This window comes from Lissotriton helveticus, chromosome 1_1, assembly GCF_964261635.1.
Source record: "Lissotriton helveticus chromosome 1_1, aLisHel1.1, whole genome shotgun sequence".
NCBI classification, from domain to species: Eukaryota; Metazoa; Chordata; class Amphibia; order Caudata; family Salamandridae; genus Lissotriton; species Lissotriton helveticus.
The window spans coordinates 1,633,146,336-1,633,160,416 of NC_136057.1; the positions used below are offsets into that span (position 1 = coordinate 1,633,146,336).

General features: G+C 43.7%; 1 protein-coding gene across 4 annotated transcripts in view; it reads right to left on the minus strand.

Moving 5' to 3' along the window:
- LOC144829437 (uridylate-specific endoribonuclease-like) overlaps positions 1-14,081 on the minus strand; it is a 270,796-nt gene that overhangs the window by 48,993 nt on the left and 207,722 nt on the right. For all 4 annotated transcript variants that reach the window (XM_078688592.1, XM_078688602.1, XM_078688610.1 and 1 more), the window contains 2 exons: positions 9,927-10,095; positions 8,869-9,068 (listed from right to left, as the gene is read on the minus strand). In XM_078688592.1, coding sequence (XP_078544718.1) covers positions 8,869-9,068; positions 9,927-10,095 — 369 coding nt within the window. The remainder of the gene's footprint in view (positions 1-8,868; positions 9,069-9,926; positions 10,096-14,081) is intronic.

The following is a 14,081-nucleotide window of genomic DNA, read 5'->3' on the forward strand; positions in this document are numbered from 1 at the left end:
ACAACGACTTGCGTTGGTGGGTGCTGGATTGTGGCTTCATTTAATTTTCTATTCCAACTCCAGCCCACGTAATAGTAGGGAAGATGTTGGAATAGAAAATCAAACTATTCCTTAAACAAGAGCGCCCTCCAGCGCAAGTCGTAGGGATGGCTTAGATTGTAATGGCTGTGTCGTAAAGGTCGTGCGGTGTAAACACCGCGTTGTAAAGGATGTTTCCCATTTTTTTCCAGTGAATTTCTGTTCTTTTTGTATAATGTTTACTAACTCCGTCATGGAACATACGTTGTGACCGTGCACAATAGAGGGTTGGACACAGGTCCTGGACAATCTAGCCCAACTACGTGGTGGCTAAGCCGTGCGCAGTGGGAGTTGGCTTCAAAGCTTGGCCTGTGGCCAGGCCCTTCACCCAAATCCCCTCAAACAGCGAACCCCCATCTCACACTGCATTTGGGTTTTGGATTAGCTGCAGGGCCTGTGGCCATCTTTCGGGTGGCCAACCCCATTACGCATTAAACACGGCCTTCGGCCTACCACCCCACAGACCCGCACACCACATTTCAAATTGTTTCCCCTTTTTTAATGTTTTTTGGGGTTCTGCAGTACTTCTAGGGAATAGCACAGGGGTCTACGCTGGATTCCATGGGAGCCGAATCACACAGAAGGCCTTACTGGGTCCCATGGGAGTACTGTGGATCCCGCATCAAAAAACCCTTCCTTTTGTTGTGGCTCCTGGGGCCAGGGTACTCCTACCATGTGTGTGTGTGTGTGTATGTGCATATGTGCATATGTGTGTGTGTGTATAAATATATATATATATATATATATATATATATATATATATATATATATATATATAATTTTCAGGTCAGAGAGTCTTGTAAAGGTGGCTGCAACATTTCTGTTGATGTTGCAGCCAGCCGAATTGCTCTGTCCTGAAGAACATTATTTTATTTTTAAATCTGCAGTACCGCAAATCCCTCTAGAGTCCTGCGGAACCTACTATCCAGATATCACTAACTTTTTAAAATTAATTTCTCAAAAAACGTTGAATAGATTTACACCAGATCTCAAAAAACATGTTTTCTGTGTGAAGATGTAGCTTTCTGCCGAATTTGGTGTAATTCTGTCCAGCTGTGTTTTTTTGTGATTAAGGCCATGCGAGGACAAAACTATGCCATGAGTTCACGCTTTTGGATTCAATTTCACTGATCTTCAAATGTCCTGAGTGAACGTTGTAATTGCATTAATAGTGGGGGAATATATATATATATATATATATATGTATATATATATATATGTATATATATATATATGTATATATATATATATATATATATATATATATATATATATATATATATATATATATATATATATATATATATATGCATATATATATATCCTTCACTGTTTCCGTTCACCTTCGTGATTTGGTTCCCAGGAAAAAACGGCACACCAGGTAAGTCCAGCACAAGAAAAACTTTATTGTGCACTTAACAACTAAAGACTATATATATATATTTGATGCTGTATGATGAATCTTCATGAAACTATACAAAAAAAGTTCATCTACCTCAGCTGCTTTCTAGAAAGTTGCAGGGTGATCCGTAGATCTTGGTCCAGAAAGCGTGCTTTTTGTGGCTTGGTGTAATACGTTAAGTAGTTTTGGAGAGATTAAGGTAAAAACATAATTATATATATATATATATGTATAATTCCACTGAAGATTCGTGAATCCAACAGCTAAAAGATTTGATCTAATTGGCTAGCACCTTAATAACAAAAATGTGGCAGCCAATCACCTAATCTATCAAAAATTAAAAAAACATACAGGGAGGCAGTGTTGGGATACCCAATCCCACTGGGCCTCGTGGAGGGGGGTCCTAAAAAAAAAATGTTTGCCCCTGAAGTGCCCAAAAATGTTTTTTTTCTGGTGCAGAATGTACGCAGTTCTGATGCTGGCTCCCACCCATCATAAATCTTAGCCTCCCAGGGTAGGCCAGGTTCTATATTGGGGAAGAGGGCTGTGTAGCTCCGCAACATGGCTCTTTTTAAGGCCCTAAGAGCCCCAACCCTGGGGCCGCTTTTTATTACATGAGCGCTGATGCATGTGGCCCAGGCCTTTTTCAGACCCAGGGAATGCCATCCTCTGGGGAAGACTTTTCAATTTTGGGGAAGGAGACATGCAACCCCAGCTCCCAAGCCACACAGAGACCCAAAAGGACCCCATTCCCCTGGGCCTGTGTTTTTTTTGTTTTGTTGTTTGACAGGGGGCATTTTACACCCTCATCCTTATCCACAGATCAGCTGGGAGAATGCAGGTATGAAGTCGAAACTTTATGCCCTGCCTGCCAATTCCAGGGAACACACTTTGCTTCTGACCGGGGGAGGGAGGACGAGTGAAAAATGTTGCTCCCATTGGGCGGGATCAAAGAAATGGCGTTGGCTTCTGTCAGCACCACAGTGGGTGTTGGCATGGGTGCAGCCAGTCAGCTGTCCCCAACAATCAAGGCTGTTTGGGAGCCCTGGGTTTATATATATATATATATATATATATACATAGGTAATGGATGGGGAGCAGGCTATGGCCACGGGGGCCTTGGGGTTCCCCCCATGTCCCCCAGCATTTGAATATGTTGTAGGTGCCCCGCGTGGGCACCAAGGCAACAACATTTTTTTTAAAGTGGAAAAAAGAGTAATACATGAACGTCAAGTGCCACACATTTATTACTCACTGCTCAGTGTAAGAAACAACCCAAAATGCCATGAGGCTTTTTTGTGTCCTATTTGTTGCTCGTGTGGTGCCGATAGAATGGGAAATGGTCCAACAAATAATGTTGTTAATGTTTTGGGGTACTCCAGGAAGTGCAGCAGTCAGTCCCCTAGCAACATTAGAAAAAAACAAGTAATAGAATTCATGATACCAAGAGAGCTTACCATATATTTTTAAAGCACTCCAAGCTAGAGCTGTATGCTATTCAGTTGAAGTGCAGGGCACCTTTGTGGTTGGTTCTATGGCTACACCTTGTGGTTTGAAAAATATGGCTTTATTGAATGCATTTTATAACAATAACTTTCAATAAACATTGTGTTGTGTGGATTTGTAAAGTATGCATTTCATTATAGTTATTGGTGACTTTTTGACAAAGACAATAGGTCTGCTTCATATACGTTGATGTACTGACCCCATGATAAAGCCAATAAACCGAATACTTTTTATTAAGCATTTTACAGCAATGCAGAAAAGAAAGTGGGTGGAGGTCAGGGCATGTCATATGTCCAGCATGTGATAATCTCCAATTAGCTTGTCCACATAGATCAATAACAAAGAATCATAATTCCATAGGGATCCAACAACCAGGAATAATACCAATGAAATATACTGCTGTGATATGGAGATGTGACTAGAACCCGAAAGATATAAAGGCTATGAGGCAGGTAATCACAAAACGTTAGGCAATTGAATATATACAATGTGAGAAGAAAGAAAAACCTTTGCACAGTGTTCAAGAGACTATCATTCATGTCTGCTCCAGTGTCAATGCACAGTATCCCAAATATAAGTTGGGTAATGCCATTTTTGGAAGCTTCGCAGTGGACCACCCCATGAGACAAAGTCTCCTCTGCTGTTCAGAAGAGTCTGAGACAGTCTGGGAGAACTGAAACATAGTCTTTGAGGGGAATAAAACTGTGACTGGTCTCACACATGTGTCGCAGAGGGCAACATTAATGTAATGTATCCAGGAAGAGGTCCCATATGGCCTCAAATGTTGCAAGCTAATCATTCAATTTGTATATTGACCTCTCAAAGGGGGCCAATATAGTGAGGACCTATGCCCATTCCCCGTTGCGCATGTATCGCTCTTGGCTTCCATTTGCGTAAGATGCACACCTCTTGCCAAAGAAATCCAGTCCCACCACATTGTCAGAGTCATGTAATAAAGCAAGTTTAAAGGTAGCACGAATGGTTAATGTGCCCGGGTGCTGAAGGGACCCCCAAGTGGCATTCTAGTATGGAGTCAGAAGTGAGCATGAAAACAATATGTGGACAGTATCACCTCCCAGTTGCCCACATCTCCAGCAGGTTATAGATCGGGCTAGTCCCTCTCTATGGAGCCAAGTTGGGGTCCAGTGCCAGAGGTGGAGCAGTTTGAAGTAGCCGAGTTTCATTAATGCTTCCCATAGGCCATGTTTATGTGTAGATGGAAGTTGGGACCAGTCCTTCTCCGTGCAAACTTTTAGGATTAAGAGAGATCATCGGTGGCACAGGGATCTTTGCATAGGTTTTGATTACAGCTTGATTATCAAACTGTACAAACCAGAAATTATTTCCTAGTATGACCTCTCCATTTCACCAGGTAGTCATGTATAGGTGAAGTTTGCAGAACATCGGATAGATTGTTCAGTTGGTGGTATCTCCAGAGTTGTGATATCTCTTTGTTAAATCCGTCACATAGCACGCGAAAGGATTTCACTTTGTCTCACACCATAACAAGTTGGATGGTACGAATGCCCATTGTGACCCAGTCTGGAAAAAGGAAAGGGGCATTATCTATTTTCCGCTCTGCATTTAACCAGAGAGGGGTCTCCAGCGGGATGTAACCATTGAGACTAAACTTGCAATAAATGGATCTCCAGGCTGCAATAGATGACAGTAGTATTGGGTTGGCAGGATCAAATGCGCCCTTGTGTCTCCGGTAAAGCACCTGAGTCCCCATCTCGACTCTCTGGAGGCACAGCTCTGTAATGAGCTAAGTAGGGATGTCAATATTGTCCTGGATAAGCCATTTGTGAAAGTTGGTGGACTCTGTAGTAATGATCAGTTTTAAGGAGTCCTAGGGCCCGATGTAGGTAATTCTTCTTTACCACTTCTTAAATACCAAATTTTACCGATTCGGTATTTAAGAAGTGGTAAATATGAAGGGGGGAGATGTAGGTATTACAGATTCTGTAAATACCGAATCTTTAAGATTCGGTATTTACCGAATCTGTAAATACCGAAGCCCATAGGAATCAATGGGCAATACCGATTCTGTAATTACAGAATCGGTAAATACCGAATTTTGCAAGGGTGCAGGGGGTGTCACTTTGACACCCTCTGTCACCCCCAAAATAGGCATGTGCGCCATGTGGCACACAGACATGCCCTAAGGGCATGTCTGTCTGTCACATGGCTAGGTGTGCATGCACACATGTGCATGCACACCTGAATTCGGTATTTTAACACCCAATTGGATTGGGTGGTAAAATACCGAATCTGAAAGGCCTGCGGCACTCAAAGATGTGCTACCTACATGTGATTTTACAGAATCGGTATTTTTACCGAGTCTGTGTTTACCGATTCGGTAATTTTACCGAATCTGTAAATACAGATTCGGTAAAATACCGATTCTGTAAAGCATGCTCCTACATCTGAAAACCCTAATACCGGTCGGAAACGGCCGAAATCGGCCGTTTCCGACCGGTATTAGGGCTCCTACATCTGGCCCCTAGACTTTAAGATGCTGTGTCTGTGTACAATTTGATCATATTCCGCCTAGGCCTATCCTTGCCCCATATGTACGTTTTGATCTGTGCATCAACTGCGAGCAGAGTGGAATGAGGAACATACTGAATACATAATTAAATATGTTGGCTACCACCTTGTTGACAGTCTGAATCCAGCCCCATAATGAGAGTTGAAGATGTTTCCTTTGCAGAGAGTCTTGCTGCATTTGATAATTTAGTGACGTCACGTTGTCCTGTGCCATATTGACGATGTTGCCACTGAGCAAGATTCCAGGATACTTCATTCGCCGGGGAGCCATTTAAAAGGAACTCTAGTCAGTGTGCCTAGCAGTGGTCACTCTTGTCATAGGAATACTGTAATAAGGGACATCAGCACTTCCAGAGAGACACCTGTGAACAAAAGAGATAACCTGCCCAGAACAATTGTGTCAGACAGAAAGCCACCACAGTTCACTTGCGCAGATGGGGGGCTGTACAGAATTTGCATTATTCTCAAGTATCATGGGCCAAATCCCATTCTGGTCATGGTTTGAAAGAGGTTTCCCTACTCAACTCGAACAAAATCGTCTTCTGTATCGAGGAAGAGGGCCAATGGCACAGTCAAATCATTCCTGGTTTGCCAGAACATGTGCAGAAGTGTCTGTAAGTGTTTTCTTGAAGATCTGCTCGGGATAAAACCAACTTGCGTTTGGTGTATGATGTGGCGTATCACCTTCTTGAGTCTGTGTACGAGAACCTTTACTGGGATTATGACATTGTATTTCAAAAGACTCTGCCTCCCATGACCTTTCATATTTTGGTGTTCAGGCCCTTTGACAAAGTCAATAGGTATGCCTTACTTAAAATGACACCCTTAATTCCATCCAGGTAATCGAAAACAGGTTTTTGAGAAATCTCCTGGTTGAAAGCCAGGGTACTCCCACTGGAATTGTCCATGAGGAACTGGGTTTGAACTTTATCTCTGACTTCATTCGTATTCGTCCATTGCCAGTGGCGTAACGAAAGTTGAAGGCCTCCCCCTGCAAAGTTCACAGAGGGGCCCCCCTCCGGATTTAATCCAGAACTCGCAGGCCTGAGAACAGTGCTGAGGGGGCCACCTGCATCTTGGGGGCTGCGGGGGCCTGTGTTACGCCCCTGTTTATTGTTCCTATGGGGCTCTGTTTGGCATAAAGAGGATCTTCACCTAAATAGACTCATCCTCCAGGACTGATGGATGCTAGACAAATCCACCCAGATACCATGGATTTTATCCCTCAAGAAATCTTTCTAAGAACTGGGTCTCCCAGATCTTTTTATTGATCTCAGGGGTATTGTAAAAAAGGACTGATTCTGGGTTAAGCAGACCTTTGCCCAGAGAGTGACTTCCGAAATGGAGAACTCTGCCTTTGCAAAACAGTCATTCCTAGGCTAAGTATTGGTTAAATGAGTCTTGGGAAGGGAGCCCTAAATTCTTCTGCACATGTCCAATTATCATCAGTGTTTCTTAACATTCCTGAGACTGAATATTTTTCATCAGTTGTTATTCCCAAAGGGTATTTGGTCTTCTCAATAACTTTACCCACTTTTACCTGTGACTTACCTCCATTTGCACTTTTATGCATATAGGTTTGCGTTGTCCAAAGTTCTCTGCCCTGTGGCGTAAATTTATAAGACCTACCCAAGCCTAACAGGGATTTAGACAAAGTAGAACAGCCTTTTTATATCTCCAACTCCTGTCCACTCCCAAACTGTGTTTTTTTGTTTCCAATTTATTTTTTATCTGGGATTTTACATGCATCCCGCTAGTATTGCCCTTTATTCTTGGATTTTATGCACAGAGTTTTAATGTGATTGTTGTTTATATATATTTTATGCATCAATTTGATAGTTTATTATTCAAAGTCTGTTTGCTTTATCAGAGATACATTTTTTACTGCACACTTGTATGATTAAATAAAAGTTTAATGAATGAATGAAATGACACCCTTTCAATTGCAGAGCTCAGTCAGTTGTGTGCACCCAACCCCATGCTGCCCATAGCCAAAGGATATCTTACTTTAAGTAAAAGGTTATTATGAGGTAAAAAGGAATTATAACATGTTATTTTACATAAAAAAAAAAAAATGTTAGACATTTACTGAAAAAAACAAAGGTTAAAACAAGTTAGTTATTTGAAAATTTCAGTTATAACATACAATTTTAAACTAACCATGCACTACCAATTACTTCACATATCACATCAGTCATGACATCTTCTATGACATGAATGATACCGTCACTGCATCATCTGAAACAACATTATTTATGACACCACTGTGCATGGTGGGGGTGTGCGTTATAATTACTTTAAGGCATGTGCTATAGTTACTTGAGATAACTATAAGTGGTGAATTTCAGTGATTTTGTTACTTTAAAAAAGTATGTTTTAACTGAAATTTTCACCTAACTACAAAAACCCTTTAACACTGCCTGTTCCTCCCGCAACCGGAAATCAAATAACCCTGGATGGACTTATCAGCCAGGTATAGCTTGATAATAGATAAACCCTTGCTCACTGAGCCACTGGAACCAAGCTATACCTGGTTTTTGAGCCCTAACTAGGGTAAAACCAGTCCTAGGTTGCTTGCATTCCGGTTTGGGTAGGACTTGTACTGGCAAGTCTTGCTGGACTGTTCCAATTGCAGCAGGGACGAGACTTATTTGCATATGGCTGGGTCTAAACTGAGGTGGCATGGCGGGTGAAAAACGATGGACTGGCATGCAGCCCCAAGAGATTGCCAGTCATTGAGATTCATTCAAGCATTCCATCTATCACCTTGTTGTTGTTCCAATGTATAAGTGGCGTATCTTTTTCATCTCTGTCCTGATAATTCAGAACATATTTTTCCCTAGTTGTTAATTTGAGACCTACATTTTCTGCTCACGTCTGCAGAATAATAGGTTTGGTTCACTCCATTGTGGTAATGCATAAAAGGATTGTTCAATATTTCTAAGAAATGCTGTTATCCTGTTTGCACTTAAGTTTATAAAAATATTATTCACTTCTGTCTACTTTTCCACAATGGAAACCAACGTAAAACCACCAGGACTAGTTCACACCTTTGAAACAGGAAGCATATCCTTCAAAATTGTTCATATTCGTATACATTTCCATCTGGAGGTGAAGGAACATTGTTTAAAAAATACCCCAAAAACATGAAGAAAAAGAAAAAGAAATGTAACATGTTGGATAAGAGGAAATATAAGGATGAAAAGAATAGCAGGTTAATATGAAAGCTTTTTTCAAAGATCAGTTTTCAGCCAAATGGAAGTTTTAAAATTGTTCTTTTTTGCTAACACTCTGGTAGTTGTGAGGGAATACGGTTTTCTACGTGTGCTTACGTTTTTTGTGGAAGAAGGTGTATAGCTTCTGCATAACGTCGGTCTTCATTATCTCCTGCAGAAAGAGGTCCTGCTCCTTGTCCTTCTCTTGGTGTACCTCCTCAGCCGTCCCAGTTTGGCGGTCATAGTTATCCAGCAAGCGTATGAAGGCAGCATACGTAGGTTTGGAGAGTAGCTCCTCATTCACGTGAGAGTAGAACCTGGAACAGAAGGATTGGGACAAGATTCAATGGGTGAAGAATAGCTTCTTAGAATTTATGTTCCTCCTAACTGCCAAGATTTGTGTCGGCTCAAAGGAATAACCAGGCACCTCCCTCTCGACCATTCACGAGGCACCATTCATCTAAAGCAATGTCCACCATTCTGTGATGTAGAAACATGGCTCGGTGCAACAATGACTGATCTTATTACAATGAAGATATGTGATTGGTAAACCTAAAAGTAAAACAAGATATTTGCCTGAGAAGCCACCATATAATGGCCAATTCCAACTGGGCTGGTGTTTCTGTTGCTAGTCAAATTGCGATTATAAGACCACAAAACCCTTGGAGAATGAAGGTGAATTCCGAGGGCAAATGAGGAATTACCAATGACTCTAAAGTGGATTTATTAATTCAATTGTTAATTCTTCATTTCTCGGTGGAGCATCATGGTCCCACTATTATTCCCAGTTAATTCTGGGAATGGGTGATGTGGCTCCAAATGTAGGTATTCTTGATCTGCCATTCAACATTGGGAGATCACAGCAGGCCTGAGAATGCCAGTTGTGTATTCACCACTTTTACAGAGGATAACATACTAAAAAGGAACATGTGTGTCAGTGTTTGAGTGTTTGGGGAAAACCAGCATCAAAAGTTGGTACGTGTTGCATTTGCCTACGCCGGTCAGCGGTCTACTGAAACTTCAGCACCACCCACAAAGTATTAGCTGGACCAGGTATTTAGCAAAGGGTATGTCTATCTACAGTTTAGATACTGAAACAATGTGCCATCTCCTTTCCTATGATTGATACATCCCTTTTCCACCGTGTATATAATACATGATCGCAGAAGACTTACGGCTGGTCTGATTTGTCCTCCTGTCCTCTTGATTTGGAGCAAAAGTGCTGTTTGTTCAGAGTTATGTGTTCCTCCTGCGCCTTGTTCACATCTGCCTTGTACAGACTCTCAGACACCGCCTCAATCTCCTTCTGGCTGATGTCACCTTTCCCTGCGTCATCTGCAGCAGCTGAAATAGAGAAGGCACCATTGTAATGGACTCCAGCTCCAGGGTCTCAGATCTACCCCTTTGAAAATTATGACCCCATCACTCAAGCTCTCATAATCCTACTTCTTCGAATCCTTCAGTCCCAGCATATGGGATATCATAGTCTTACCTCTCTAGACCACCCAATGACACCACTTCAGAGCTCACAGTGCCATTGCTCAGAACCACAGACTCCCACCTCCCCATCACTCATGTCCCTCATGGTCTTACCTCTCATGGCCATGCAGACACGGCGTTCATGATGCTCTAGACTTACTTTCTAAGGCTACGTAGTAATACCTTGTCTGATCTTTCTTGCTGCCTCTCCTCCAACCTAATGATAATACCATTAAACGGATGTATGTCAGTACAACGCGATCTTTTAGATCGCGGTACTTGACAACGCTGCCATTACAACGCAAGTCGTTACAACGACTTGCGTTGGAGGGCGCGGATTGTGGAATATTATAATTTTATATTCCAATACCACTCCACGTAACAGTAGGGAAGGTGTTGGAATATAAAATTACAATATTCCTTAACCAACAGCGCCATCCAGCGCAAGTCGTAGTGACGACTTGCATTGTAATGGCAGCGTTGTTAAGGTAGTGCGGTGTAAACACCGCGTTGTAAACGATGTTCCCCCCATTAAACTGATAGCGCGTCTTCTGCGTGCCTGCTGTTTATGTTGTTTGCAAAAAAGCTGATTTTTATGGACATCTCTCAACCTTAAACCATAGATATCGTTGTGCCTTGCCTGAATTCCTTAAATACTCTAACGTGCCGTTCAATAGTGCATCGAAACCCCACTTTTAACGCTAAGGGGTCCATTAGGATGACGGGCGGACTTTGCCCGCTCGTCATCCTATCATAAATCGGGACCTCCCGCCATAAGGGCGGGGGTCCCGGGGGTGCCATTAGGATGTGCCCGCCACAGTGGCGGGCACATCCTGTATTTTCAGCATTGTGGCGGGCGGTGCTCTCTGCACCGCCCGCCACAATGCTGAAAATGCACTTTCACATTGTCATTTGCAAAGCGGCAGGCACTGCGCGGTGCCTGCCGCTTTGCAAATGACAATGAAGGGGGGTACCTCAGGTACCTCCCATGTGCACCCCCCACCTGTACTTCACTCTGGGGGCCCGCAGGGGGCCCCCAGAGTGAAGACCGCATGCCTTTCCGTGGCGGCAGCGCCGCCTCGGAAAGGCATCTAACACTGCCCATTGTAATATGGCTGGCGGTCTCTAATAGACACCGCCACCATATTAAACATTTTCCGCCCTGGCCGCAAGGCAACCGGGGCGGAAAAGTGGCGGGCGGTGTTTTGGTCCACGGCGGTCCCCCCCGCCATTGTAATATGGTGGGGGGGAATTCAGGGAAGGATGTCGGGCGGATTGCCCCCACCAGGCTGGCGGTAGCCACCGTCAGCCTGGCGGGGGCAATCCGCCCGACATCCTAATGGACCCCTTAGCCTGCTTAAGTTGTCTTATGGTCCTAACATATCAGAACCGACATATCTGCTGACCTAATGTTTTTATAACCTATACGTTCTTTGGCTAAATTGCCTATTATGTGGCATGGTTGACAAATCCCCAAAACTATGCCCTCATTCTTCAAACTAAATCTTGCTTACTGAAATACTTTGAGATGTTCCTTTGCAACATCATGTAAATGCAACAATCCAATGTGTACAACAAAACACTGCTTAGCAACACAATGTTTTTTTAAAACAAAGACATCCTCCAAGCTATGTGCTCATTTTCTAAGAGCTGGAGCTTAATGAACGCAGGGCGGCATTGTCTCAGGCCATAGTTCTGTAAGATTGGGACTATCCGGGTCTTTCTTAGCTCCTTAGAGAATTTACAGAATAAACCAGATGTAAGGAGGATTGATTTGACAAACAATCGCATGGACATAAATTGTAACTCCCTTGCCCAGTCGTTCATATTGGGGAAATAAACTAATCTGTGTATTGTCCCTAATCTAAATCTCATTAATAAAAACCTATCAAAAACACTTGGAACAAATACTAGATATGGCTGCAGATTAAAAGTTTTAAGTACCATCTGATGCTGTTGGACACTGGGCTTACTGATTTTAAACGTCCTAAGTATGGCTTCACATTAAAGTTTACAATGTTTTCAAAAATAATAATCTTTTAAATTGGAAAATGCGAACTGTTATTGAACAAGTTTTTAACCAGCACAAATCCCAGGCTACTGCAATTAGCAACAAGTAATTGCTCTCTTAATTTCAGGCCTACATTACTTTGATTTCTCACCAGCCCGAAAGGTTTGTAAGGTGCAAAATAAAAGTAGGAGTTTTGCCCCATACCTACCCCTAAACAAACCCTCTAACTCTGCTGCTCTCTTCAGTTTTCCAAGGAGGGGTTTGACAAAAACGCAGACAATATTAGACATTCTGAACTGGAAAACTATGGAATTCCAAAGAGATTATGACAGAGTAAATATTGTTGATATGTCTGAAGACTGGTAGAAGGCACCCGAGGTGCGGCATTAGTGGAGGGGGTAGTACTCCAGTCCCCAGACCTACGTGCAGCAGGAAGACACCACCGTAATCTTCAGAACCCAGGGGCACCTATAACTTTACAGTTGGACTCCTGCAGGATGAGATGCACGCGGGAGAAGACCGGGCCAGGAGCGGGCCCGTCTGCGGCCAGACGCGGCTGGGCTGGGCCTCCCCTTTTGGCCCCTCAGACTGGGCGGCCCTGGTTTAATATAGCTGTGGCAGTGTGGGCCCCCACCGGAATGGGCTGCTTACGTTTCTTTTAAGTGTAATGGCTGTCTTCTCTAGTACTTTTGGCACAATGGGGAAAAGGAAAGCTGCAACAGCCACACCCTCTGTGGCCCAGGATTGCAACCATAGATTCTTTTTTAGCCAAATTGTGGGGGACATCACGAACGAAACTGACCTGGCAGAAAGGTGCCTATCCCTGGGGCTTGTCGGCTCGTCTCTTCCAGCGACTTAAGAGGTTCCACAGGCCTGCAGGCAGGACTGGACTGGGAACAGAAACCGGCTCTGGCAAACTGCTCAGCTGCCCTCCCCTGGAGTGAGGGGGAGTGCAGCCGAGCAGTTTGCGAGTGCAGGTTTCAGACGACTTTCTACCGGGGGCAGATATTGCCACCCCTGGAAAAACTGCCCCCCAGGGGCCCAAAACCAGCCCCCACCTTAGCGGCCTACCGGGTAAATGCCCGGTGCCCGCTATGGCCAGGCCGGCCGTGCCTGCAGGTTGCAATCCGACTCATCGAGGACACTGACGCTCCTCAACTAATCTCAGATGGTTGAGTGCTTACCTCGGCTGTTGTGGTTCCCCTCTTTGGCACCCATAACGGGAGAGTTCCTCAGGACCTCTCACCCACCTCGGACATGACACACTCTCTGGCCCCCAAACAGAAACAAAAAACCAATTGGTCAGCCCTATCCCCGACTGCATCGAGGGGCACATTGGAGCACAATGTTTGCAACTGCATCAGACGACTACTGAGCATCCGTGCTACAGAAGTTAACAGACTCTCTTGCCAGCCTGCTGACCCCTTTCCTGGAGAAACTGGGGCAATTGGCTATAGACACTAGGGAAATGTTAAGTTGTCTTGGGGAAAAAATGGACTTCTATTAGAACTGAATCACCTCCCCTGATGACTCCTGCCCTCCAATGCGGCTCCATTCTAAGTTTTAATTCAAGGCCCAGTGTATCAAACATGTGTGCTCCCACATCACTAGCCCATGAGAACATGACTGCTAATGTTCAGCATTATGGTACTATTTCTTCTAGCCGCAAACTTGCCTCTGGGGTCCTGGTACTTCCAACCCCTAGTCAAGAATCAACTGGCCAACTGATTAACAAAGTTTCCCAGTGGATTTCTAAACACTCCAGTTTTGACTTGCGGGATTACGAAAATATCCCAATGGTGCTGCGGGAATCATGGATTGGGCCCTCACGTAAAACTAT